This window comes from Schistocerca serialis, chromosome 1 (genome assembly GCF_023864345.2).
Source record: "Schistocerca serialis cubense isolate TAMUIC-IGC-003099 chromosome 1, iqSchSeri2.2, whole genome shotgun sequence".
Classification (NCBI taxonomy): Eukaryota; Metazoa; Arthropoda; class Insecta; order Orthoptera; family Acrididae; genus Schistocerca; species Schistocerca serialis.
The window spans coordinates 1169866492-1169891481 of NC_064638.1; the positions used below are offsets into that span (position 1 = coordinate 1169866492).

At 39.4% G+C, this 24990-nt stretch overlaps 1 protein-coding gene across 2 annotated transcripts in view; it reads left to right on the plus strand.

Annotated features, from left to right (window-relative positions):
- LOC126418504 (glutathione S-transferase-like) overlaps positions 1-24990 on the plus strand; it is a 77395-nt gene that overhangs the window by 40479 nt on the left and 11926 nt on the right. For both annotated transcript variants that reach the window (XM_050085309.1, XM_050085299.1), the window contains exon 3: positions 7988-8155. In XM_050085309.1, the coding sequence (XP_049941266.1) occupies positions 7988-8155 (168 nt within the window). The remainder of the gene's footprint in view (positions 1-7987; positions 8156-24990) is intronic.

Here is a 24990-nt window from a genome sequence, read left to right on the forward strand (position 1 = left end):
GTGTAGAATTAATTGCTCGGGTGACTTCATGTTGCAAAATTATCACTTCAGGCATTTGTGGTATCATCTTGTATGTGTCTGTTTCTGCTTGTGTCCACCGTGCATGCCTGTTATGTTGTACCGGGTTTGACCATATGCTGCTCCAGAAGTGTTCCATGTCTGTTATGTTTGGTGGATTGTGTATTTTAATGTGTGTGTTATCCAATGTTTGGTAAAATCTCTTTTGGTTTGTGTTGAATGTTTGGTTTTGTTTCCTTCTATTTTCACTTTTTTTGTATCTTCTAAGTCGTTTGGCCAATGCTTGCAATTTCTGCTTTTTTTCATCTAATTGCTCTATTGCTTCTTGTTGTGAGATTTTACCTAACCTTTTTCGTTTTTTGTCTGATATTTCATTTCTTATAAATTGTGTTAGCTGTCCGATGTCTTTTCTCAGTTTTTCTATTCTGATCTGTAACCTGTGTTGCCATGCTGGTTTTGTGGGTTTCTTCTGTGTGTTGGTTTGTTCTGATCTCTGCCTAGTGTGTATATTTAGTGTAGTGAGTGCTCCTATATAAACCAGTAGTTGTAACTCTTCCATAGTTGTGTTTTCATTTATTTTGTTGTGTATGATTGTGTTGATAGTTTTTATTGTTGTTTCGACTTGTGGGTTATTTGGCGGTCTATGCAAGAATGGTCTAATGTCTGTATTTGTGTCTTTGTATTCTATATATGTCAGCTGAAATTTCTCTTCTATATCTAACACGTGTGTCTCTTCGTGTTCTATTTGTGCTTGTTCTGGTGGCTGTCTTAAGATTTCGTTTTCCTCTGATTGTTTAATTGATGCGTGTTGGTCTTTGTTTGTTTGCTCTGGGATGTTTGAGTCCATTACTGTGTTTTCTTCTTCTTCTGATTGCACATTATTTTGTTCCAGTATTTGTTGTACTTGTTGTTTGATGTTTTCTAATTCTGACTGGGGTATCCTGTTATTTTTGATTATTACACGGATCTGATCAGCTAGTCGTTGTTCTGTTAAAAATTTTAATTCCGGGTATCTGGTAATAAATGTTGTGTATACTTGTGATCTGTATCCAGTTGTGTTGGTTCCTAGGTTTGTTGCTTGGTAATAACAGAACATGAGGTGTCGATTAACTTCATCTGACCATCTCATCCTCTGTCTTTGTTTTCCTTCTAGGGTGGTTGCAGGAAGCATATCCTGCAAAACACCTCTATTCGGATTTAAATCATTTTCCAGTTGGCTAGCAGTGTCGTTACCATTGTGGGCAGGCATAGGGTTCAAGCGTCGTCCCCGACCATGACGGCGCTTGTCCGAGGCTTCTTTAGTTCTGTCCTGAACCAAGTAATCACACTAAAAGGGGGGTTAGCCCTATTAGTGGTTTGTTCTTTTCGTCGCCTTTTACGACTGGCAGAACATACCGGAGGCCTATTATTATTATTATTATTATTATTATTATTATTATTATTATTGCTACTGTTATAGTAACACAGTATGGTACCACTATGTATAGGGGAAATGATAATTAAGGAAAAGGTGGGTTTGGGAGGGATGATTAAGATATTGATTTGGGGTTGATCCATCATTCTTCATTTTCTTATATTGGTTCATGGTTTTTTGTGGAATTTATTTATTTATTTTTCTGTGAACTTCTGGGTTTATGTGTCTGTATGTATGTGCTTTAGATATCTTTATGCATGTGTTTTCTTGTGATGATGTGTTTCTTGGCGTATGTGGATACGTGATTTTTGTTGTCTCTCAAGGCGAGTTTTGGTTTTTTGCGGAGGAATTTGCACATGGTAAGTTTAGTTTTTTATTTTTATGTTTTACTGAATTTGTCTTTTTTCATGTATTTCTTTGCTGTATTATATTGTTCTGCATTAAGTATGGGTTTGTGAGCTGCAGTACGGAATACACATTTTACAGTTGTTGCTCTTCTTCCCTTCACTATCACTAGTATTACTATGATTTTTTTTGAGTCCATTCTAGCATTACTGAAGGCAAAAAGACCGACATGTGTAAAATTTATATCCCGTGCTTAAGTTGACCTATATAGGTCAACTGACGAATAGGAAACTGGTGCTAGCTAAGATGAAAAAGCGATACATGTAATATTGGTATCATTTACCTATATAGGTCAACTGAAGAACAGGATAAAAACATTATGTTTGTTGCTATTTTTCGGCTTCGGCAGCACCAGTATCCTATTCTTCAGTTGATCTATAGCTCAGCTGAAGAATGGGGTACAAATTTTACTGTTGTCAGATTTTTTGTCATCGCTAGTAAGACTATTATAATTTTCAGTCGATACTAGCAGCATTGAAGACAAAAAAAATTGTCCCATACTTGAGTTGACCTATATAATTGAAGTGTTGCATACAAATTTTAGTGTGTCTCTCTTTTCTCGTGCTTCAGCTGAGGTACAGGATGTCACTGTTACTTACTTCGATTTCTTCATTTTCGTTAGCATTGTTGTCCTATTCCTCAGTTGACCTATATAGGTTAACTGAAGTAATGGATACAAATATTATGTATGTAGGTCTTTTTGCCTTCGCTAGTAATAGTACCTACAGAAGAACAGAGTGCTAGTAGTAGCAGACACGAAAAAAGCAATGCCTATAAAATTTGTACCCTGTAATTTAAATAGGATACTAACATTAATGAAAATGAAGAAATCGACGTATGTTAAATTTGTATCCCATACTGCAGTTAACCTGTACAGATCGACTGAAGTTCAGGATACGCTCATATGTATGTCAACTGAGGTATTCCATTCTAATGTTACTTCTGTCCTTTTTTTATTTATTTTTTACAGAAGTATCCCATTTTTCTGTTGAGCTGTATAGGACAACTGAAGAATGGGATACTAGGATTCAAACACGTGATATATTTAACATTATGTTCAAAATATTAATGGACGTGGTATACGTCTACCATCTGTTTTCTTTCTCCTGCATTCCTTTGTTTGTGAAGACTCATTTCACCTGTTGAATCTGTATAAATCTCTGGTAAATTTTGATGTCATTCGTCAAAGCCAACAGGTTGTATCCCGTTCTTCAGTAGTCCTGTTGTTTATTGATTGTATGTTATGTGGTAGTTTCCTGAATATCTTTTTTCCAAGGTGCAGAACTCTTTATTTAGCAGAGCTTGGCTTTTGTATGGTGGATATTGAGATATATTTTTTGCCTTGTGTTGTGAGTGTGCACATCTTCATTTTTGAGAAGAGTGCAGTACTTTCAGTCACATGTTGCTGTATGTATACTACAGTTTCCTATACAGGGTGTTACAAAAAGGTACGGCCAGACTTTCAGGAAACATTCCTCACACACAAATAAAGAAAAGATGTCATGTGGACATGTGTCCAGAAACGCTTAATTTCCATGTCAGAGCTCATTTTAGTTTCGTCCACCTACGCTCAATGGAGCACGTTACCATGATTTAATACGGGATACTCCACCTGTGCTGATAGAACATGTGCCTTTACAAGTACGACACAACATGTGGTTCATGCACGATGGAGCTCCTGCACATTTCAGTCAAAGTGTTCGTATGCTTCTCAACAACAGATTCGGTGACCGATGGAGTGGTAGAGACGGACCAGTTCCATGGCCTCCACGCTGTCCTGACCTCAACCCTCTTGACTTTCATTTATGGGGGCATTTGAAAGCTCTTGTCTACGCAACCCCGGTACCAAATGTAGAGACTCTTCGTGCTCGTATTGTGGACAGCTGTGATACAATACGCCATTCTCCAGGGCTGCATCAGCGCATCAGGGATTCCATGCGACGGAGGGTGGATGCGTGTATCCTCGCTAATGGTGAACATTTTGAACATTTCCTGTAACAAAGTGTTTGAAGTCACGCTGGTACGTTCTGTTGCTGTGTGTTTCCATTCCATGATTAATGTCATTTGAAGAGAAGTAATAAAATGAGCTCTAACATGGAAAGTAAGCGTTTCCGGACATATGTCCACATAACATATTTTCTTTCTTTGTATGTGAGGAATGTTTCCTGAAAGTTTGGCTGTACCTTTTTGTAACACCCTGTATATGAAGGCTTGGAAGTGGGAGGATTTGCAGTTTTTTGCAGAGCGGCTTACAAGATTTTCTGTGTTTGGCACCTTCTGTGATTCTTAAGATTCTTTTTTGGATTCTAAATAGCTTGATGGTGTTTGGAGAAGCTCCCCAGAAAATGACTCCATATTTCAGGATTGATTGGACATGTGCATAGTACACACTTTATAGGCAGTCTTTGCTACAGCAGCTTTCAAGAAAGCTCATCACGTAGAAGGATGTATTCAATTTTTTGTTGAGATTGTCAATATGAGTTCCCACCTGAGATGATCCTGGATCCAGAGCCCAAGAAACTGTCAAGTCAACTCCATTTACAGGTTTGTTTGACAGCTGGATATTGATAGTTCGTGGAACTTTTTCTTTGACATCATGGAAGTTGATTGCTACAGTTTTTCCTTCATTTCAGCCATTCTGCTGATCAATTGTCTTAGTTACGTTTTCTTGTAGTAAGTTTTGTGATTTTGTAGTAATGAGAAAGCTCTTTGGCAAACTGGTAAGCATTTTGACAATGTATGTGTGTTTGTAGGTCATTATTTACATATGAGGCACAGCACTGGTCCCAGTATTGATTCTTGGAAATACCATATTTCGTGTCTTGGTAATCTGAGTAATGGTTTGTGGTTTTATTGCAATAAATGTGTTGTATTTCTACTGTTTGTTCCTGTCCACAAAGGTATAACTTGACCCAGTCATTAACTATGCCTCTGATGCCTAGTTGATTTAATTTCTGCAAGAGTGCTTCATGATCAATAATATGTTTCAATTTTGCAATTTTTAGACAACAAGGGAAAGTCCCTGAGCCAGTGAACTATTGCATAAATATGCTAGTGGTTTTACAGTGAGTTCACTACATCTTTTTATTATGTTATCAGGTATACCAGCTACTCCTAAGGACTCTTTTGTTTTTAAGGTTTTTATGATGGGATCAATCCATACAAATTGGTCCAACAAAAAAATAATTGGTTCTTGACCATCTCCGAAGAATTTTATATTTGCTGGGTGAATTCCCCATGTTTAGTATTCACAAAAATATTTATTTTTTTTTAATTTAATGTTTATTATTTTGAAATGGCGGCCATATTTGTTCCAGGCTGCATGTGTTTTTTCGTATTTGCAAGCATTTATATTTTTACAATTATTCAGTAGTTGATTGTCCTAAGCCTTTCAGATAAAATGCATTTAGTTCAACACACTCTGGGCCTACAAATTAACATCATCATTTAGCTGAATGTATTTTTAATATATTTTTAATAGCTCATAGTTATCAGCCACAAATTAAAAAACAAAACCTCAATATTTGAACAGTAGTTTTCCAAAGATAGATTAATTTCTCAACTTTAATAATTTTTCTGTTATAGAGTATCAATGGTGAGCAGCTTACACTTAAAAAATACACTATTTTAAAAAATGGATTTTTTTATTTTTCCATTTTGTGGCCTGCAATATCTTTGTTGAGCGACCTGATAAAAGTCTGAAAATTTCACAGTTAATAGACCTTTATGATATCAAACTTCAGTATAAATTTCAACTTTGAGATTCAGTTGGAAGTTATGGAAAAAGATTACAAACACAAGTCAAAAATACATTTTTTAACATTTGCGATATTTGGTAGGCTAATCAAATAAACTATACAAATTGCTTAATGTAACACACCACGTTACACTAGGTAATGATTATTTGTCCAAACTGTGCTGTGGTAATTGTTTCAGCAGGCTAACAATTGCATCTGCAAGCCTATACAAGTCTGAATGTTGTCTTCCCCCTTACACCAACAATTGTGTACTCACACTTATTTAGCCAGAAGTTCTTGAAGTGTGCAGTTGAAAAATGCTGTCTCAGTGTTCTGTTTGTGTTATTATTAATAAAGCATGTCATAAAAGTGTGTATTCTGTTCACTTAGGATTAGTTCTTCCTTGACTAATTCTGTTTGCCAAGGTTTTAGGTATTGGTATTGTATGGAAAGCAATATACTGCCAGAGATCATCACTTAATCCTGTTTTTATGGTTCCAGCCTGGAAGTTGTTTTTTTCTGCATTTATGAATATTTGGTCAATGGGCAGCCATATTCATTGTAATCATGCTATTTCTGATGTGCAAACCACTGCAGAAATTATTAGTAAGATTATTAGTTAAAAGAAAATGCTGTCCTGGAGATCTAATAAAATTTCTGCAATCAGAGCAGAACAGTAATTTAAAATAATTGACAAATAACAAGTCACAATCAGGGGTGTAAACAGGGCTGTGTTTTGAAATTTTTGTGATGTTGCAGCTTTGTGTTAGGTGCATTGAGTTTTCACTCTGATATTCATGTTGAAATGCAGTGTACTGAGTCTTATTCAAACGCTTTTCGCTCTTATCTGCATCAGTGGATTGAGCAACTTGTTCCTAGCGAGGGAAGATGATACACTCCTGGAAATTGAAATAAGAACACCGTGAATTCATTGTCCCAGGAAGGGGAAACTTTATTGACACGTTCCTGGGGTCAGATACATCACATGATCACACTGACAGAACCACAGGCACATAGACACAGGCAACAGAGCATGCACAATGTCGGCACTAATACAGTGTATATCCACCTTTCGCAGCAATGCAGGCTGCTATTCTCCCATGGAGACGATCGTAGAGATGCTGGATGTAGTCCTGTGGAACGGCTTGCCATGCCATTTCCACCTGGCGCCTCAGTTGGACCAGCGTTCGTGCTGAACGTGCAGACCGCGTGAGACAACGCTTCATCCAGTCCCAAACATGCTCAATGGGGGACAGATCCGGAGATCTTGCTGGCCAGGGTAGTTGACTTACACCTTCTAGAGCACGTTGGGTGGCACGGGATACATGCGGACGTGCATTGTCCTGTTGGAACAGCAAGTTCCCTTGCCGGTCTAGGAATGGTAGAACGATGGATTCGATGACGGTTTGGATGTACCGTGCACTATTCAGTGTCCCCTCGACGATCACCAGTGGTGTACGGCCAGTGTAGGAGATCGCTCCCCACACCATGATGCCGGGTGTTGGCCCTGTGTGCCTCGGTCGTATGCAGTCCTGATTGTGGCGCTCACCTGCACGGCGCCAAACACGCATACGACCATCATTGGCACCAAGGCAGAAGCGACTCTCATCGCTGAAGACGACACGTCTCCATTCGTCCCTCCATTCAAGCCTGTCGCGACGCCACTGGAGGCGGGCTGCACGATGTTGGGGCGTGAGCGGAAGACGGCCTAACGGTGTGCGGGACCGTAGCCCAGCTTCATGGAGACGGTTGCGAATGGTCCTCGCCGATACCCCAGGAGCAACAGTGTCCCTAATTTGCTGGGAAGTGGCGGTGCGGTCCCCTACGGCACTGCGTAGGATCCTACGGTCTTGGCGTGCATCCGTGCGTCGCTGCGGTCTGGTCCCAGGTCGACGGGCACGTGCACCTTCCGCCGACCACTGGCGACAACATCGATGTACTGTGGAGACCTCACGCCCCACGTGTTGAGCAATTCGGCGGTACGTCCACCCGGCCTCCCGCATGCCCACTATACGCCCTCGCTCAAAGTCCGTCAACTGCACATACGGTTCACGTCCACGCTGTAGCGGCATGCTACCAGTGTTAAAGACTGCGATGGAGCTCCGTATGCCACGGCAAACTGGCTGACACTGACGGCGGCGGTGCACAAATGCTGCGCAGCTAGCGCCATTCGACGGCCAACACCGCGGTTCCTGGTGTGTCCGCTGTGCCGTGCGTGTGATCATTGCTTGTACAGCCCTCTCGCAGTGTCCGGAGCAAGTATGGTGGGTCTGACACACCGGTGTCAATGTGTTCTTTTTTCCATTTCCAGGAGTGTATGTTGTCATGTCCTACAGTTAATCATGTAACTGTGTGTCATGTCACAGAATAAATGTGGTGCGGTGATTTTGTTTATTTTTTAAATTTCATTTAGATATGCCATTTGGACAAGTACCAGTTCTTGAAATAGATGGGAAGAGGATATATCAGTCCCTAGCAATAAGCCGTTATCTTGGTAAGCAGTTTGGACTGGTAGGTGACAATGACTGGGAAGATCTTCAGATTGACATGGTTGCTGACACAGCGATGGATTTGAAACTGAGTAAGTTTAGTATTATTGCTATGCTTGTCATTTCTATTGCAAAACATAACTAGTTTTTCCTTGTAAATTTAAATTTAATCTAGTCACATGTGCTGTCCCCATTCTTCACACAGCCACAGACCTGCACCCTACATTACAATCTTCATATTTATTTTTTCTTTGATCTCATTGTGTTTTTATGTCATTTTCAGTTAGTTTTCGCCTTTCACTATCAGCCTGCTCCTTCGGGTTTCATCTTTTTTCCCCATACTACTTCTGTTTCATTCTTTTTGTGATTTTTTTCCCAATGTATTTTGGTGTATTATGCCTAACATTTTTTGCACATATTTCTACATTATTTACATTTTTTACATGTTTTTATCCTACACCATGGTTCCTTGGGGATATAAAAATGTAAAAGCTGGCATACTATGCTTACTTTCATTCCATAATGTCATATGGGATTATTTTTTTGGGGTAATTCATCATGCGAAGCTAAAGTTTCCTGGGTGCAAAAATGTGCAGTAAGAGTTATAGAACTCAAGAACATCCTGCAGAGGCCTGTTTAGGGAACTAGGGATACTAACTACTGCTTCCCAATATATTTTTTCCTTAATGAAATGTGTCGTTAAAAATATATCGCTTTTTTGAAACCAACAGCTCAATTCATGGAATCAATACTAGAAATAAGAATAATCTTCAAGAATAATCTTCACAAGGATTTAATTTCATATAGTGTTCATTAAAAAAATGATGACCATTGCACTTGGGACCTGTGGAATGGTACATTAGCTTATTTGTTTAAGTTGTAAATATTTGTCATGTATTATTGTTTTTCTGACATGCTCTACATCCTGAAGGACCTCCTCACTATGGATCAATTGGACTGAAAGTAAATGTAATCTAATTCATCTTCGTCAATACAGAAAAGTTTCCTTATCCATGACCAGAACCAATTTCCACATACTGTTCCTGCATTGTTGCTTGGCTCAGGGAATCCCCTCAAATGGCCTTAACATCAAATTACCCATCTCTAGCTGCAACCCCTTCTTCCAAAGTGACCTCCGTCTGTTCAGATTCCACCAGTCCTTAATCCTCACCAGTGTAGTTTTGCAAAACCATGTCAATCAGACCCAAACCTTCTTGCAATACCTCCTCTCGAACTGTAAAATTCTCCTGCTATGCAATCCCAAATTCGTTTATCCCATATCACACACTGAAACTCTTTCCCTCCAGGAACTAGAGCAGCATGCACAATGCCACCTCAAAAAACTCTCCAGCCGGTTCACTTCCTACTCCCACCTTGGACTATCACTTTCTACTACCTCTACAACAACCTCCAAACCTCTCCCACATCCCCTCATAGCTGACAAACCCTGCCTTGCAGATGTACTACATTTACCCCACCTGCTAAAAGTCATGAACCTTTCCTCCAAAAGCCTTAGCCCCACAGAATATTACTCCTTTCCAAAGGCCTCATCTTTTGTCCAATTCCCAAATTAAATAATGCTGGACTTGTTAAACACCTTCTCTCTTTCTCCCAGTCCCTACAGTGGAAACACTTTTCCGCCGCCAACCCTACCAATCAGACGCAACCAAAGATCTATGTTGAACCCTGTGTGACTCAGTTCATTCCTCCATCCAACCATGATCCACCCCCACTGCCCCCAAATCACCCCCTGTTAACTTTCCAGAGTTTAACTTTGAACCTTACATCACCACCATTGCCCAAATCCCTCAACATGAAAGCTAACCTTACATCTACAGAAAGAACCGCAATTCACTACCTAAACACTGATCCCGACCTTATTATCCTACCTGCTGACAAAGGCTCAATCACTGTTGTTTTGAACTGCAAGGATTACCTGGAAGGAGGACTCCACCAGCTGTCAGTCATCCTCCTAAAAACCGTGCAGCATTGGCCCCTTTCCAGAAATCCGGCAGAATCTCCAGTCTCTCCTCAAACCATTACGCCAATTCCAGAACCTCTCCCCAGAGTCCATCTCTCTCCTCACCCCAACCACTCTCCGCACTCCTATCTTCAAGATCTTCCTGAATTCCATAAACCCAACCACCCAGGATGTCCCATTGTGGCCTGTTACTGTGTTGCCCACTGAGAGAATCTCTGCTGTCGTAGAGCAACACCTTCATCCTATTACCCGCAACCTACCCTTGTATATAAAAGATACCAACTGTTTCTTCCACCAACTCTCCATAGTTGCTGTTCCTTTACCATGTGGTGCCCAGCTTGTTACTATTGACACCACCTCCATTTATACTAACATCCCTAATGCCTGTGGCTTTGCTGCTATTAAACACTACTTTTCTCAACCTACAACATCATTCCTAGTCATCATGACCACCTATATCCTCCACAATTACTTTTCTTTTGAAGGCATCACCTACAAACAAATCCGGGGTACGGCGATGGGCACCATCCTATGCCAACCTATTCATGGACTGTCTAAAGCAGGGCTTCACAACATACGTGCTCGCGGAGCAAGCTGTGAGCAGCAAGGCGCGAGCACGGAGCAGCGCGTGCACACTACCCCCACTACTGGACCAGAGCGGAGAGTGGGGAGAGTCAAGTGGGGCACACAACAGCTGCCGCCAGTCAATGTAAATCCGCGGCCACCTGCAGGGATATCGCTCACGAATTATTACTGTGACAAATGAAACAAATAAAGGAGAATGTACACGTGCCACATAATTTTATTAGCTTTGTGTATGCCTCTACATTCGCATTAATTTGTGAACTGTTACACAATAAAAGGTGTCACTGAACTGTGGGATTCTCTGTTATCTTTTACTGTTTGCCCTTTACAATTGCGTCTATGTTCGGAGTAATTGTTCTTGTGCATCGTAGGCGCAGCGTGCATTTAAATTTCGATCAAACAATGCATTTCTCAGGCGCGTCTTGTTACATTTCATTGCAGAGAACAGTTATTCACAAACATACGTGGAACCGAACATTGATATTATTGTAGCCGCCAGTTTGTGCAAATGAGGAAATCTATCCTGAGGGAAGTGTCTGTAAAATTCCAAAAGTTTTTCTTGTTCTGAAATTTGTCTCTGTATTCTGTCACCCTGCAGGTCAATAATTTCTAGTTGCTGCTCAGGAAAAATCTCTTCAATATTCGCTGAATATGGAGAGGAGAACAGATCAGAATCACTGTCTAGTGCTGTCAGATCTTGAAAGTGTTGATCAAATTCTTCCTTAAGGGCAACTAAACTATGTGAATAATGTTCACAGTCTTTGTGAATATCTTGCATGGATGATAATTTAGGAAAATGAGCTAGATTTCCTGTTTCCAGCTGACTCACCCAAAGTGTCAATTTCATTTTAAAAGCTCGTATTTGATCTATGAAATGAGTAATTAGCAGATCTTTACCTTGTAGTGAAATGTTCAAAGCATTCAGATGGCTAGTTAAATCTGCTAAGAATGCGAGATCACATTTCCATGAAGGCTCTTTCAATTCAGGAACACACATGTTATTTATTTCCATGAACATATTTATCTCATCCAATAGGCAAAAATTCGATTTAATAATTCCCCACGACTAAGCCAGCGGACCTCGCTGCATTTTGCAACACCATCTTTTTCTGTAAACAGATACAATTCCTCCCAATGTGGGTTGAACTGCGAAAGCATGGTTGGGGTTACACAACGGCGACTTGACATGATTCTTAACCAGCGAAGTGACTGTTAGAGCTGATCGTAGTACTTTTAACGTTACACAGTCGGCGCGAATTCAATAGGCACGCTGCGGTCCTATTCATATGTGCGCGCGCATTTGCCCTCCCTCCCCACCCCTCCCTCCCTACTCCGCAACCTTGCACCTGCTCGCGAGCACGTGCCTGAGCAGACGTGAGTACTCGCGCTCAAAACTGGCCAGTTGTTAAGCCCTGGTCTAAAGGAATCCTTTCTAACACCCAGAATCATCAACCCTTCACTTGGTTCAGATTCTTTGATGACCTCTTCATGATCTGGATTGAGGGTGAGGGACATATTCTTCCAACACCTTCTCCTCCATTCACTTCACCTAGTCCTCTTCAACCCAACAAGCCACCTTTCTTGGTGTTGACCTCCACCTCAAAGATGGCTACATCAGTACCTCCACCGTATCAAACATCCAACCACCAGCAATATCTCCACTTGGGCAGGTGCCACTCATTCCATACCAAGAAGTCCCATCCATAAGAAGTCCCATCCATAAGGCCTAGCCACTCGTGGCTGTGGCCGTCCCTCGTGAAATATACCAAGGGTCTCAAATGAGGCCTTCACAGACTGGAATTACCATCACAATCTTGCCCCAAGTCCCACTGTCTGGCCACAGAGGAGCAGTCCTCTCGTGGCTCAGTACCACCCGGAACTGGAGTAACTGAACCACATTCTCCACCAGGGTTTTGACTACCTCTCATCGTGCCCTGAAATGACGAATGCCCTATCCGCTATCCTTCTCACCTCTCCCACAGTGGTATTCCATCAACCACCAAACCAACACAATATCCTTGTCCATTTCTACACAACCCCTGCTTCCCACCCCTTGCCTCATGGCTCATATCCCTGTAATAGACCTAGATGGAAGACCTGCCCCATACATCCTGCCACAACCACATACTTCCAGTCTGTTCACAAACATAACCTATTCCATCATAGGCGGGGCTACCTGTGAAACCAGCCATGTGATCTACAAGCTAAGCTGCAACCCCTGTGCTGCGTTCTACTTGGGTATGGCAACCAGCAAGCTGTCTGTCCACATGAATGACCACCAATTAGGGTAATCACCTATGTAGGAGTAGTATGAGGGACAAGTGCCAATAAAGAGAGAAATTTCAGGATTTTGAGGGACACAGTACAGCATGAAAATTAAATCTGTAGCTGTGGAAACACTTTTTCGCCACCAACTCTATCAATCGGACACAACAGAAGTCCAATGTTGAACCCGTTGTGACTCAGCTTACACCTCCATCCAACCATGATCCACCCCACTCTCCCCAAATCACCCCCTGTTAACTTTCCAGAGTTTCTTAACTTCAAACCTTACATCACTACCATTGCCCAAATCCCTCAACATGCGAGCTAATCTTACATCCACAGAAAGAACCGCAATTCACCACATAAACACTGATCCCGACCTTATTGTGTTCTCTTCCTTCTCATATGCATAGAAAAATGGTTTACACACTTACTAACATAAAAATCAGTATTTAAATTACTGTAGGATTATAAATTATAAACTTATTTGAGATGATTCATTTTTAGAAACACACGTTATATTATTTCTTGCAATGTAATTCATACACATAACAAATACTATTTATGTTTAAGAGGATATTTCTTTTTGCACATGCCAAACTTTCCTTATCATTTAGGACCATATTGGGAAAGTCTTTACACAGTATGTTATAATATATTTTCACTTGAAACTCTGCTTGGAGTGTGTTCATGTGAAGCTTATCTGTCCACAACCTTAGTCCCAGGCTGAAAGTTCTTCCAACAAATGCATTTGTTGATAGAATTGAAAATAAAACTCTAACAAGTGAGCCATTATTTCTTCCACTGCCATCCATTTACTTACACAAGATTCTTTACTTTTGTTATTTATTGTAATGCTAAATGTAGTATCCTTGTCGCCACCATAGTGTCTCGTACTGTATGGGACCAAGGGAGAGGATGTTGTTATGAGTGGCCAGTGTCCTCTTTCTACAACAACAATACACATGTGAATTAACGTGGTTCTTTATTTACTTAACTTGAATAGAGTGTGTGTTGTGGTACAAGTTGATCAGTAATAATCCTCTTGCAGACAATATCGGTAATCTTGCTATTACAAACTTAAGTCTCACTGCTGGGAAAGTACAAGTCCCACTGTAGTCACTAATCAGATCGCTATATACTGTCACAGCCTGTGATGTGAACTAAACCTGCTCTGTGATGAACTGACAGACGCCAATAGAATGAGTCAGTCAGTGCTCCTCCGGTCAGCGGCGGTGGCTGTCTAGAGGGTGTGGGCAGCGTGTTGCTTGTCGGTGTGTCCCTGACCCCTCTCGTGATAGGCACACTTGATCCAGTACCTACTATCGATCTTCGCATTACATCTTTGCTGACCAGTGTGCTGGTCACAGCTTACACCAGCACACTAATTGGGTCCTTTACTACTAAAAAATCTTCATCAACTTCTATTTTCTAAATTTAATTCCTGAAGTATTTTTAGAACAGAGTTGAAATCAATCTCCTTCTCCAAATAAATAATACTCCCTAATTACAATAGCTAGGATCAATACTAGTTTGTTTTCTTTTCTTGCTGTTATTCTTCCCAAAAATTTTGATGATAGAATCCGTTATCTGAGCACACATTCCACGAATTTACAAGCTGGTGCAAGTTAATTTCCCCTGTGAAACCTATTCATTCAGATTATGGAACCCACTGTTCTGAACATTTTGTATTAATTAGTTTTGCTGATGATGTGTTTGAAAAGTTATTTTATTTCAACGTTTTCAACCTAGGAGGTCTCATAAAAATCTAGTGAGCTAATAAATAGATTCAGAAAAGTAGATTATCTCAGAACTGTACGCCAATTTTTGCTCATTTCCAAGACATGTTTTCTTAAGTTCAAATGTAATCAATTCAGGAAATGTAATTAAAAAGATTTCAACCAGCCCAAACTTTCAGCTTATATTATGGCCAAACCACTATAAATTTCTGGAATATGTTTATATACTATTGATGGGCTAAATTTTCTATACCCAACAACATTAGTAGCAAATATGTAATTGCCATAGTTAAGAATTACATAATTTTTAATACCCACATTTTAGTAATCAGTGGGCTGCCATACCTAATAGTCAGGAATTCCCATAGTGTAAGCATAAATTGGTTCTGCTCATATCGATAATTTGATAAATAAAGCCTGACAGTCATTAATACATCTATTTAGAAAACAATAATTTGACCGAGGGAAATGTCAAGTAAGAATTAAATAACCAAAATCACATAATATTCTTGTGCGCATCTCTATAATGACAAAATGTGCAGAATTCCATAGTTACACATCTCATTTTTCTTGGAGTTAACAGTTTGTAACTTGCTCAGAGGTTTTCAGTATTCTCTACGTTGTGTGCTCTAGTGATGATGTTTGAACGAGCCTCGGGATTATTGTAGGATATGAGCGGTTACTATTAGAATCAGCAATAGACTTAACAAGTAACATTCGTAAACATGCCACTGTGTCTTAATGAACTATTATCATCATTCTGTGTGCCTTGCAGACAATTTGTTAATCTGCTATAGGAAAAATTACTTTGTGTGCCAATTAAGTCATGATTCCTATCCTTTCAATGGAGTGTATGAGGAGACCTGCATAAACATTTTGGGTCTGTAATGAGATCTGGTCTTTAGATATAGCAATCAAACTCTGAATAAATATGCGAAGTGGTTTTATGTACACAGTTGAAAAGAACTGCTGGACTTTTCTTTTTATTTATTAAGAGATACAATCCTATCACAAACATTTTTAACTAAAGGACCAGTGACTCAGCTATTGACAGACAACATTAATCTATAGGTAAGTCCACCTTGTATCTGTACACATTGATTGCATACCTTCTGCTGGCAGAATATTGAGACAGGTCACAGTTTTGAACCCGAAGAACCTATCTGATATTCTTTGCTCTACCTGTTTTTAAGGGATTCCATTATGGAAAACACTTCAACAGCCAACAATTATCTCTTTCCAAGGTCTCCACAATAACATCGACATTTTTAGACAATTATAAAAAAAAACAGCAATGTGTTTCAGAAACATCCTCATCACCATTCTGAACATTCTGGAAAAACTTTTGTATGACTACTGGACAGTTCTCCCCCCGTGATACAAACTAACATCTTATGACTGGAAAGGAGTTTAGTAGCCTGTCAACAGCTGCATAAATGCTCAGTCATCTTGTTGGAACATGTCTTAAAATTCCCACGTATTCAGTATCACAAAATTCAAAAAACTCCTTCAAACCCTCTAATATTTTTAAATGGCAGGCAAAATAGTTACAAATTTTTGTAGCAGAACTCTAAATCAAAAAGTTGAAATTTATCAGTTTCAGACTTAGATGTGTTGATCCGTTACAGATTTTATGAGCTGAACGATGTGTTGGGATTTAAAAAATATTTTCATTTCTTAACAGTAAATACTGAACGTTTGTTCCCAAAGTTAATATGTGCACTACCAGCAGAGTATGAAGAAATGTTATTGAGGCTTAAATTGTACATTTTTAATCTGCCTTTAATTTGATCAAAAATAGCATTTGTCATGATGGTCACTATAACAGTCTAATGACCCATGTAGTACACCTTTATTAAAATTTAGATACATAATCATAACTGGAAATGTTTAGAGGTATCACTTGCTGTTGAGTAAAACATATTTCTATCAACAAGGTCTTGATGTTGCTTTTGTTCTCTCCAAAGAAATGCTTGTAATGATTTCTGAATTTGGAAGTGTCATAGGCACCAATTTTGTGCCATGATCATAATAATGGTAAGGCACATTGAGTTAACATTGATACACCTTGGTCAATTCAGAAGTTGTAACGTTATCCTGTTGCATGCTGTTTTAGAATTTGATCCAAAAAATGAAATTGTTACCTTATTCTTGATTGAGAGGCTCACATTTGTTTGTGTTTTTGCTCATTTGCAAGTTTAGTAATGTCATTAGAGCCTCCATGACCAACACTAAATGTCTTATTACACATTTTTCATATGCCTTTGAACCTGTTACTTGCGCATGATGCCAAGAATAATGCATTCATTTCCCATTCCATACACAAAAAAACTTTAGTTTTGGAGATACTTACCAGTTTACTCCTTTTTGTCACTATCTAGTTGTGGATCCTATTTATTTCTGAACTCTCCATTTTCATATACAACCACAGATTACAGCAGATTAAATTAATGTGTGTAGAGTAGCCTACAATATAACAAATGAACCAACAACTGAAAAGTTGAGTTGAGTAACATAAGACAATCAGTTATCTGAAATTTAAATACATGTACAGAAAAAATTGAAGTAAGTCTAAAACACATTGTTTGTGACAAACCTGATCCTGCTCTGGATAGTTTAAAATGTATCTAAATGCAGGATTGTACTGCAAAATTTGGAATGGGTGGTCACCCTACCACCGACGTTCTCTGGCCAAGAAACAGCTGGACCACCAAGTTGCTGAGTGCACTGCCCAATGCAATGTTCTTCATTTTAATGATTGCTTCACAGCCTGTGCCATCCAGATCCTTCCTACCAACACTAGCTTTTCTGAATTTTACATGTTAGAACTCTTCCGTGCAATATATCCTACATTCCTCCGGCCCTCCCATGTCCTTGACGAATGCCTTGCTGGCCAAAAGCTAACGTTCTGACAGTCTTTGTGTTGCGCCTTTCTGTGATTCAGCATCTCCACTGTACGATGGGCAGCAACTATCCTTTTCACTACACTGTTACATTCCATCCTGGATTTACCATTGTGTGTATGTATATGTTTCCTAATTCCAATGAAGACCTTTTCAGCCAAAAGCTAATTTGTTTGACAGTCTTTTTGTTCTAGCTATCTGTGACTTATCATCTATGCTATATGGTGAGTAGCAATCTATCCTTTACATAATATTGTCATTATTCCATCATCTATTTTCCCGTGTTAGAATTAAACAAAAATTTCCATTATTATTACCATAATTCGGTGTGAAGGTTTCTGCTTGTGTGTTTCAGGATATTTGCACTGTCAAATGAATTGCCAGTGGCCACTTTAAGCATTCTTATGTAGTCACTGAAAAGAATAGTTAACGTGTTTCTGTAATTTTCTTGTGTACATTGTGACGTTTATCATTTTCCCTGATGCTGCTGTGGTTCACCATAGTTAACACCAAGTGTAATGCCACCTTCTCTTTTTCTGGTTGAATGTACAGTATGTTAACACTGGATTGATGGTCGCTTATTATGTGCTGACCCTGCTAGTCTGCTCCAACTTGACTTCTTGCCCTGCTTGGTAACTCCTTTTTTCAAGTATGAATGCTTCACTGAAAGAGTGTGGTTTCTGCTATCTTTAGCTACGTAAATTATTTCCAACTGTGACTTTGGTTTAAGCACTGTTATTTTCTTGCATAAACTTCCACAATTGCATTTCACAACTATATGACAATAACTCTTAATCTGGGCCTTCATCCAGAATCAACCAGTCTCTCTTGTGTCTTTACTACTTCTATTGACATTTTTGGAGTGGTCTGCTTGCATATTCTATGCAGCTCCTCCAAAGCACCTTCAACTGGTGGCAGCATGAAATAGCATGCTCCATCAGCAAGCAGAGATGTCTGCTCACCGTTCAGGCTGCACACACAGGTAGTGTCGTACCTCACTTGATTCTGAACAGCTTTTCCACGGATAGTTACTCTTTCCCCCTTGTGCATAAGCTTGATGCAGTGTGCACCCCTCAACTCTTTCTCCCATCACACTAAAAAATGCAGTTGGGCCATCCCTCCTTTGAGTCCACCCTAACTCGACATAGGTTCTCCTCTGTGGGGTAACCTACTCTATAAACCTCCCTTCTCTCTCTCTCTCTCTCTCTCTCTCCTCACACAGTGCATCACATCACATCACATCACGTAACTACCACTATGAGGTATCCTAAGTCTTTCATCGCTCTTCAACCTTCTTGCCACATCTCCTGGTGCCTCCCTGCCAGACCTTTTGACTTTATGCTTTGTTTTCTGTACATCTTGTTCATGTCTTCCATTTGGTTTCAACATCTCCTTAGCTTCCCTACAGCACATTCCCTTCCCATCTCCCCACGTGTGTGACCGCATTCCCTAGCACTCCCATCGTTAGCTTGCTATCTCTTTCTTTATCTCCTTAGGATGGTCCCAAGTTGTAACACCGCCGCCCCCCCCCCCCGCCCCCCAACCCTTCAGCCCCATCACTCCCCCGAAAAACATGACTAAGCTAATATTCAAGATGATGAATGTGTTCATATCACTGTATGAACCCGCCATAAATTATCATGAGTTGTACACAAAAGTTAGAAAACCTTATCCTGTCATTCACGGAAATTACTTACCGTATTTACTCAAATCTAAGCCGCACTTTTTTTCCGGTTTTTGTAATCCAAAAAAACCGCCCGCGGCTTAGAATCGAGTGCAAAGCAAGCGGAAGTTCTGAAAAATGTTGGTAGGTGCCACGCCACAACTAACTTCCGCCGTCGAATATATGTAGCACTACACAGGCATGCTTTGCAGGCACAAAGATAAATACTGGCGCCAAAACCTCTGCATCAGTAAGTAAATTAAAAAAAAAAATATGTGGAAGACGAGCTTTTTTCTCCGCCCCGAGTTCGACCACTGCATTTTCATATATTATCCAACGAAGTAAATACAAATTCTGTATTGTTCATCTTCGACTGTAGCAGCATTTCAATGTACTATGAAAAATCCGACTGGCAAGACTGTTTGGGATGTTTGTCAATATGGCCAACTGTACGTTCTGAATTTTTTCCTACCTGTTAGAAGAGATTGTTGCTAAAAGAAACTTTTATGAATTGTGAATCACATGCAGTATTCTCTTGACCATAAGAATAATATGAATTTAAACATGTTGCCATGTATTGTTTCATGTTTGTTGCTATCTCATTTAAATCCTGTCTGCCTAAGAAATTACGAAACTAGAGTGAGACAAGAGCAAACGCGGAAGAATATACATATAATGTCACATTTGTATTCGTGTTATTCTTATTCCTAATAGTGACACAGCCAGAGATGAAGCACGGCAATTGACTTGATTTTTAAATCTAAGATGACTCTAATTTCTGTGCAGAATTAATGTAATAAAGAGGCGCCTGCAAAGATTTTCAAATGGAAAAAAATTTTTGTTAAATTCTCGTTCAGAACATCTTCTATCATATGCAGTCTATTATTTGGTTCTTGTTGATCATTATCAAAGAAAGCAGCAGTGTAAGTAACAACAAATAGCAGTCTCTTGCCATTGTTTCGTTAATGAAAAAAAGGGGGGGGGGGGGCGGTAGCGCGCACAAAAGCAAGCCATGCCGTGAGCGGCGACAGGCCGTAAACACTCATTATCAGAATGTGACAAACAATGCATGACACAGTACAGTAACGCATTTTCAGCTTATAAGATTGATGTAAACACCTATAACAAAGAGAACGGCACTTATCATATCAAAGAAAAATAAGCAATCAATTCAAACCAGACGAACCACGTGAAAAAGGAAGGGTACCCGTATAAATACGGGCGGAGCGCCTGATGCATAGCAATGGCTACCTGGTAAAGCTTAACTGCTAAGCTTACGACTCGAACCAAACTACTGTAGCTGTATCGTCATTCATTCGACCTAAATTGTGTCTCATATTACAATGGACCAACTTTGCTTCGATTTGGAGGTGCGGCCTAAAGCTTTTCTCCCCCCTTGAATTTAGAGTCTCAAATTTCAGGTGCGGCTTAGAATCGAGTGCGGCTTAGATTCGAGTAAATACGGTATTAGTATTGGAAAATATAAGAAAGTAATAGACTTTATTTTTTTCTGTTATGCTGCTGCAATATATCATGCATCACAAAATTCACAACTAGCTATGCTCAGCTTGCTGTACTATTCCATAAAGGTTATTCTGGCTGTTTGTAACGTTTTACCAGTTCCACATTATATAATCCTTTTTCCAATTGTGTAGTTGGTTGTACTGGAACAAAGCTTTCAGGTGTAGAATCTTTCTTACCATACATGATGTGCTATATTGATGGAAAAATTGGCTTGTCTCCTTTTTGATGTTTGGATTTAACTGGTGATCAAGAATCAATATCAATTTGACTATCTTAAATCCTGGAACATTTGTGTGACAGTTACACTGCCGCACCCTTAGTTCCGTGCGTAAACAAAATTGTCACGTACCTGTAATTGTATTTCATGCATAGACGTTGCTTCCAATTTAGGCCACTTAAACATTTTTAGTTTTGGTTCCCCAATAAATAGTTTGCCCATCACTTCCACAGGTGATAAGCTCATTGTCATGTGTAGTTCACTGATGATAATATGGAACTCAGAAATTAATTGTGCCCAAGAAGTATGTTTAGTAGGACAACAGATTCTACATAATCGTAAAAGCTTCATAATTCATTCAAAAGGGCTACTCTGTTGGTTGTATTTTGAGATAGATAAATGCTTAACTCTTTCCCATATCAAAAACACCTTGACTGAAAAACTGTGGATCATTATCTGTTAGTAATCTGTGTGATCTTCCTACACTTTTGAAATGTTTTTCTCAAACAGTGGCTCACTGTTTCTGTATTTGCATTTTTTTATGGGATACCATTTTACATATTTCAACCAGCACTCAGGTAGTACAAAATTATGTTATTCCCCCTCTACTCATTGGAAGTTGACTGAAAAAGTAAACTACAGTAAGGTTATGTAAACATTTGGTATTTTAGCATACAACTTATAACTCACAACTTTATCATCTTTCATTTTCTGTCATATTTCACAGGATCTTAAACCTAGTACTACTTTTCTACTTAAACCCACAAAGTAATTGAATTTGACCATGTGCTTGAAGCACTTAAGTACTCCAAAGTGTTCATATCTCTTGTGGATAAACTTAATAAGTTCTGCCTCCACAGTCATTATTATACATACTCTCTAGAAAGTCATATAGTTCTTACTCTCCAAAACAAAGCATCATCATGTATTATCAATCAGCTGTGTTATTATTAACAACCCCATCTTGTTTCATGGTTAACCACTTATCTTTAAAATATGGATCCTCAGGTGCATCTTGCATTATTTTCACTGCCAAGTTTTGTACATCGTTTTTGGTATAACTTGAGGCTAAAAAATGTATATTTCATGTAGGCTTACGTATTTACCTGACAGAACATTTTTATACATACAAAATTATCTTTCTGTATCACAAGAAGTGACAAATGCATATTTAGGTGAAGAAATTTCAGACAATTGTGATATAATCTTTTACATTCTTGTCAGAAAACATTTTTTTATCTACATCATAAACTCAGAATCAGGATTTGATTAAATAACTTTGTTCACATTACCTTTTGATGCAACACCCACTTGCGCATAGGATGACTGCAAAGGTTTTTCAGCATCCTAAATAATTATGAAAGATTTCACCTGTGGCTGGGGTGTGGTTTTCAGCTTTTGTGTTGCTGCAGACAAACGTGCAAAGCCTAATATGATGTAAATCAGGTCGTGCTTCAAATCCATTTTTTTGAATGTCACTTGTACATCTTTAATGCAAGCTGCATCAGTGGCTTCAAAAGTGTCTATGAGCTAAGTGTGAAAAAAATCGTGGGCAGTAACTAAAGGCTTTGCAATAGAATGAAGTAAATGGATTTGTGTGAATTTACGATCTCTTACAGACCTAACTTCATCAAAATTATTATATTAAAAGATAGCTGCATTTATCAAGGTATCAATCAAGTTAAAATAAATTGTGGCGACAAGCTAAATTTGGTGGTATATCTCTAAAAGCAGCAGCACGGGCAGGTGCTTTCAAGAATACAGGGAAACAAAAGTCAGCATATGATTTAATTAATGCTGTTGGGCTTACCAAACCTTTGTATTTTAGGTGCTTATTTATCTTCTTTGTGGAGGATACCAGCGTGTTCACATTGCCTTATATTAGATATACTGTTTCAGTTGCATGATGCAGCACATGGGCTAAACATGTACTGTGCTTTAGGTTACGATAAAATATTTTAATTGCATTTCTGGCCTTTGTTATACACAGGGCACAATTACATAACAAGAAGACCTTTTTGCATTTGAAATTATTTGCTAACATTATTCCTAAGAAACAACAAAAATGTCCTGCTACATTTTAAAAACGCAATGTTCAGTCTGTAAGCGTTTTAGCAAATCCAGTCCCCTTGGTTTGCCGGTAGAAGGAAACTAGCATCCAGATTATCAAAAGGTGAGGAGTGGTGTTGGAAGAATAAGTTCCCATCACTTAGTACAACACTGACAACACACATTTCATGCCAATCATCTGCTTCAGTAGAAATGTTGCTGGTCGCTGTGAACCCTGAAGTAACATGGAAGCACTTAATAAAGCAGCTCTTGATTAGTCTGATATTTAATTGACAAAACAATTAATATGGATATCAGGATGAGTTATAAAATTAATTTTTATGTTCGTTTAAGAAAATCATTCAAATTGCCCTCTTTCAAGAATTTTTAAAAGATAAAATCCCTGCATTTTTAAATGTGTGCAAGTGGAATCTGACTTTAATATTGCTTTTCACATACTTGTGCATATATTTGAAATAAAATCTTTTAAAAGGTGGTAAGATCTGGGATATTTTGTTTTATGTATTGTTCTAAAAGTAATGGGCATGCAGGATTCACCAGTTTCGGAAACTGTGTGCTTGCTGCCGTCAAAGCATCACATAAATCCACAAAAACTAGATTTTGCATTTGCACTAATAAAATGATTGCACACTTTATACTTTTATGTCTTCTTGTAGTTTCACCTTTGCTGTATGACATGCAGAAGTTACATGCTGATGTACTTGAAACTTATTTCAGCGTTGATCTGCAAATGAAATATAGCCTGTATGAATGCGCAGAAGAGAGTAGTTGCGTGGAGGGAAGTATCTCTCAATGGTGGCTGCTTACTTTTCATGCCATACACATAAATTCGTGCCACACACTGTAGATATCAAGGATTGGCAACAGTGTGAGAAAGCATGAAATATGTTGACTTCTGTCAACATCTTCCAAGCTGAACTACGGTGCTGCCAATATGAAAAACATCTGTAAAAGGTGCTGTCTTGCAAGTTATTGTAATAAATGGACTCGAGCCAGAACAGTGATGTAACATCTGTTATAAATATCAATGTTGCATGACTGAACCTATTGTTCTTCGAGGGTTTGTGATAGTGTTAAAATGTCAGTGTAGAATCCTGTAGCTGTGTGGCCTAACTATTTGTGCAGTTCCCATGAGTACATGTTCTTTTATCAAAAAAACAAAGTGCCAATAGGGGGTGACTGTCTGGCTTTGGTGAGCACTGTTAGCAAGTGGGCTTCACACAGCCTTTGTGAGGCCAGTTGTGGAGCTTCCTGATTTAGAAGTAGTGGCTCTGGTGTTAAAAGCTGACAACAGTTGGAAGAGCTGTGTGCTGACCACATGCCCCTCCATATCCACATCTATAGTTGAATTCTTTTATCTCGCGCATGCCCGCCCAGACGCCGGAGATTGCTGCGTTGCCAGTTGCACACGACACACGCGCCAAGAGAAGCAGCGCCATAGTATAGCATAGTTCGCAAGCTTACGTTTTGTGGGGAGCGTGCAGTACATGAAGTAAAATCACCACGGCCGCATTAACCCTTTCGCTGCTACAAAGACGTGCTCCCTGCATTCCGCACTGTGCATGATTTTGTCACTGCACTGCTCGCCTGTGCAGACACATGGTGTTCCCACTGCTTTGACACTCCTATCATTCGATTCCACAAAAACTATTTGGCCCAAAAATTTGATTTTTACACATCTTCTTGACTGATACCTTCCCCCCATAAATGACTTAATTTTGTTTCGATGTTCAACGCAGTTATTATGCAGCATTAAATATAGTAAAGCATTGCACGAAATTTTGAAGAGTTTGCAGAGGTAAAAGTCCATAGAGTATACTTTCCTTATGGTCGATTTTTTTCCTCTCATGAACCATGGACCTTGCCGTTGGTAGGGAGGCTTGCGTGCCTCAACGATACAGATAGCCGTACCGTAGGTGCAACCACAACGGAGGGGTATCTGTTGAGAGGCCAGACAAACGTGTGGTTCCGAAGAGGGGC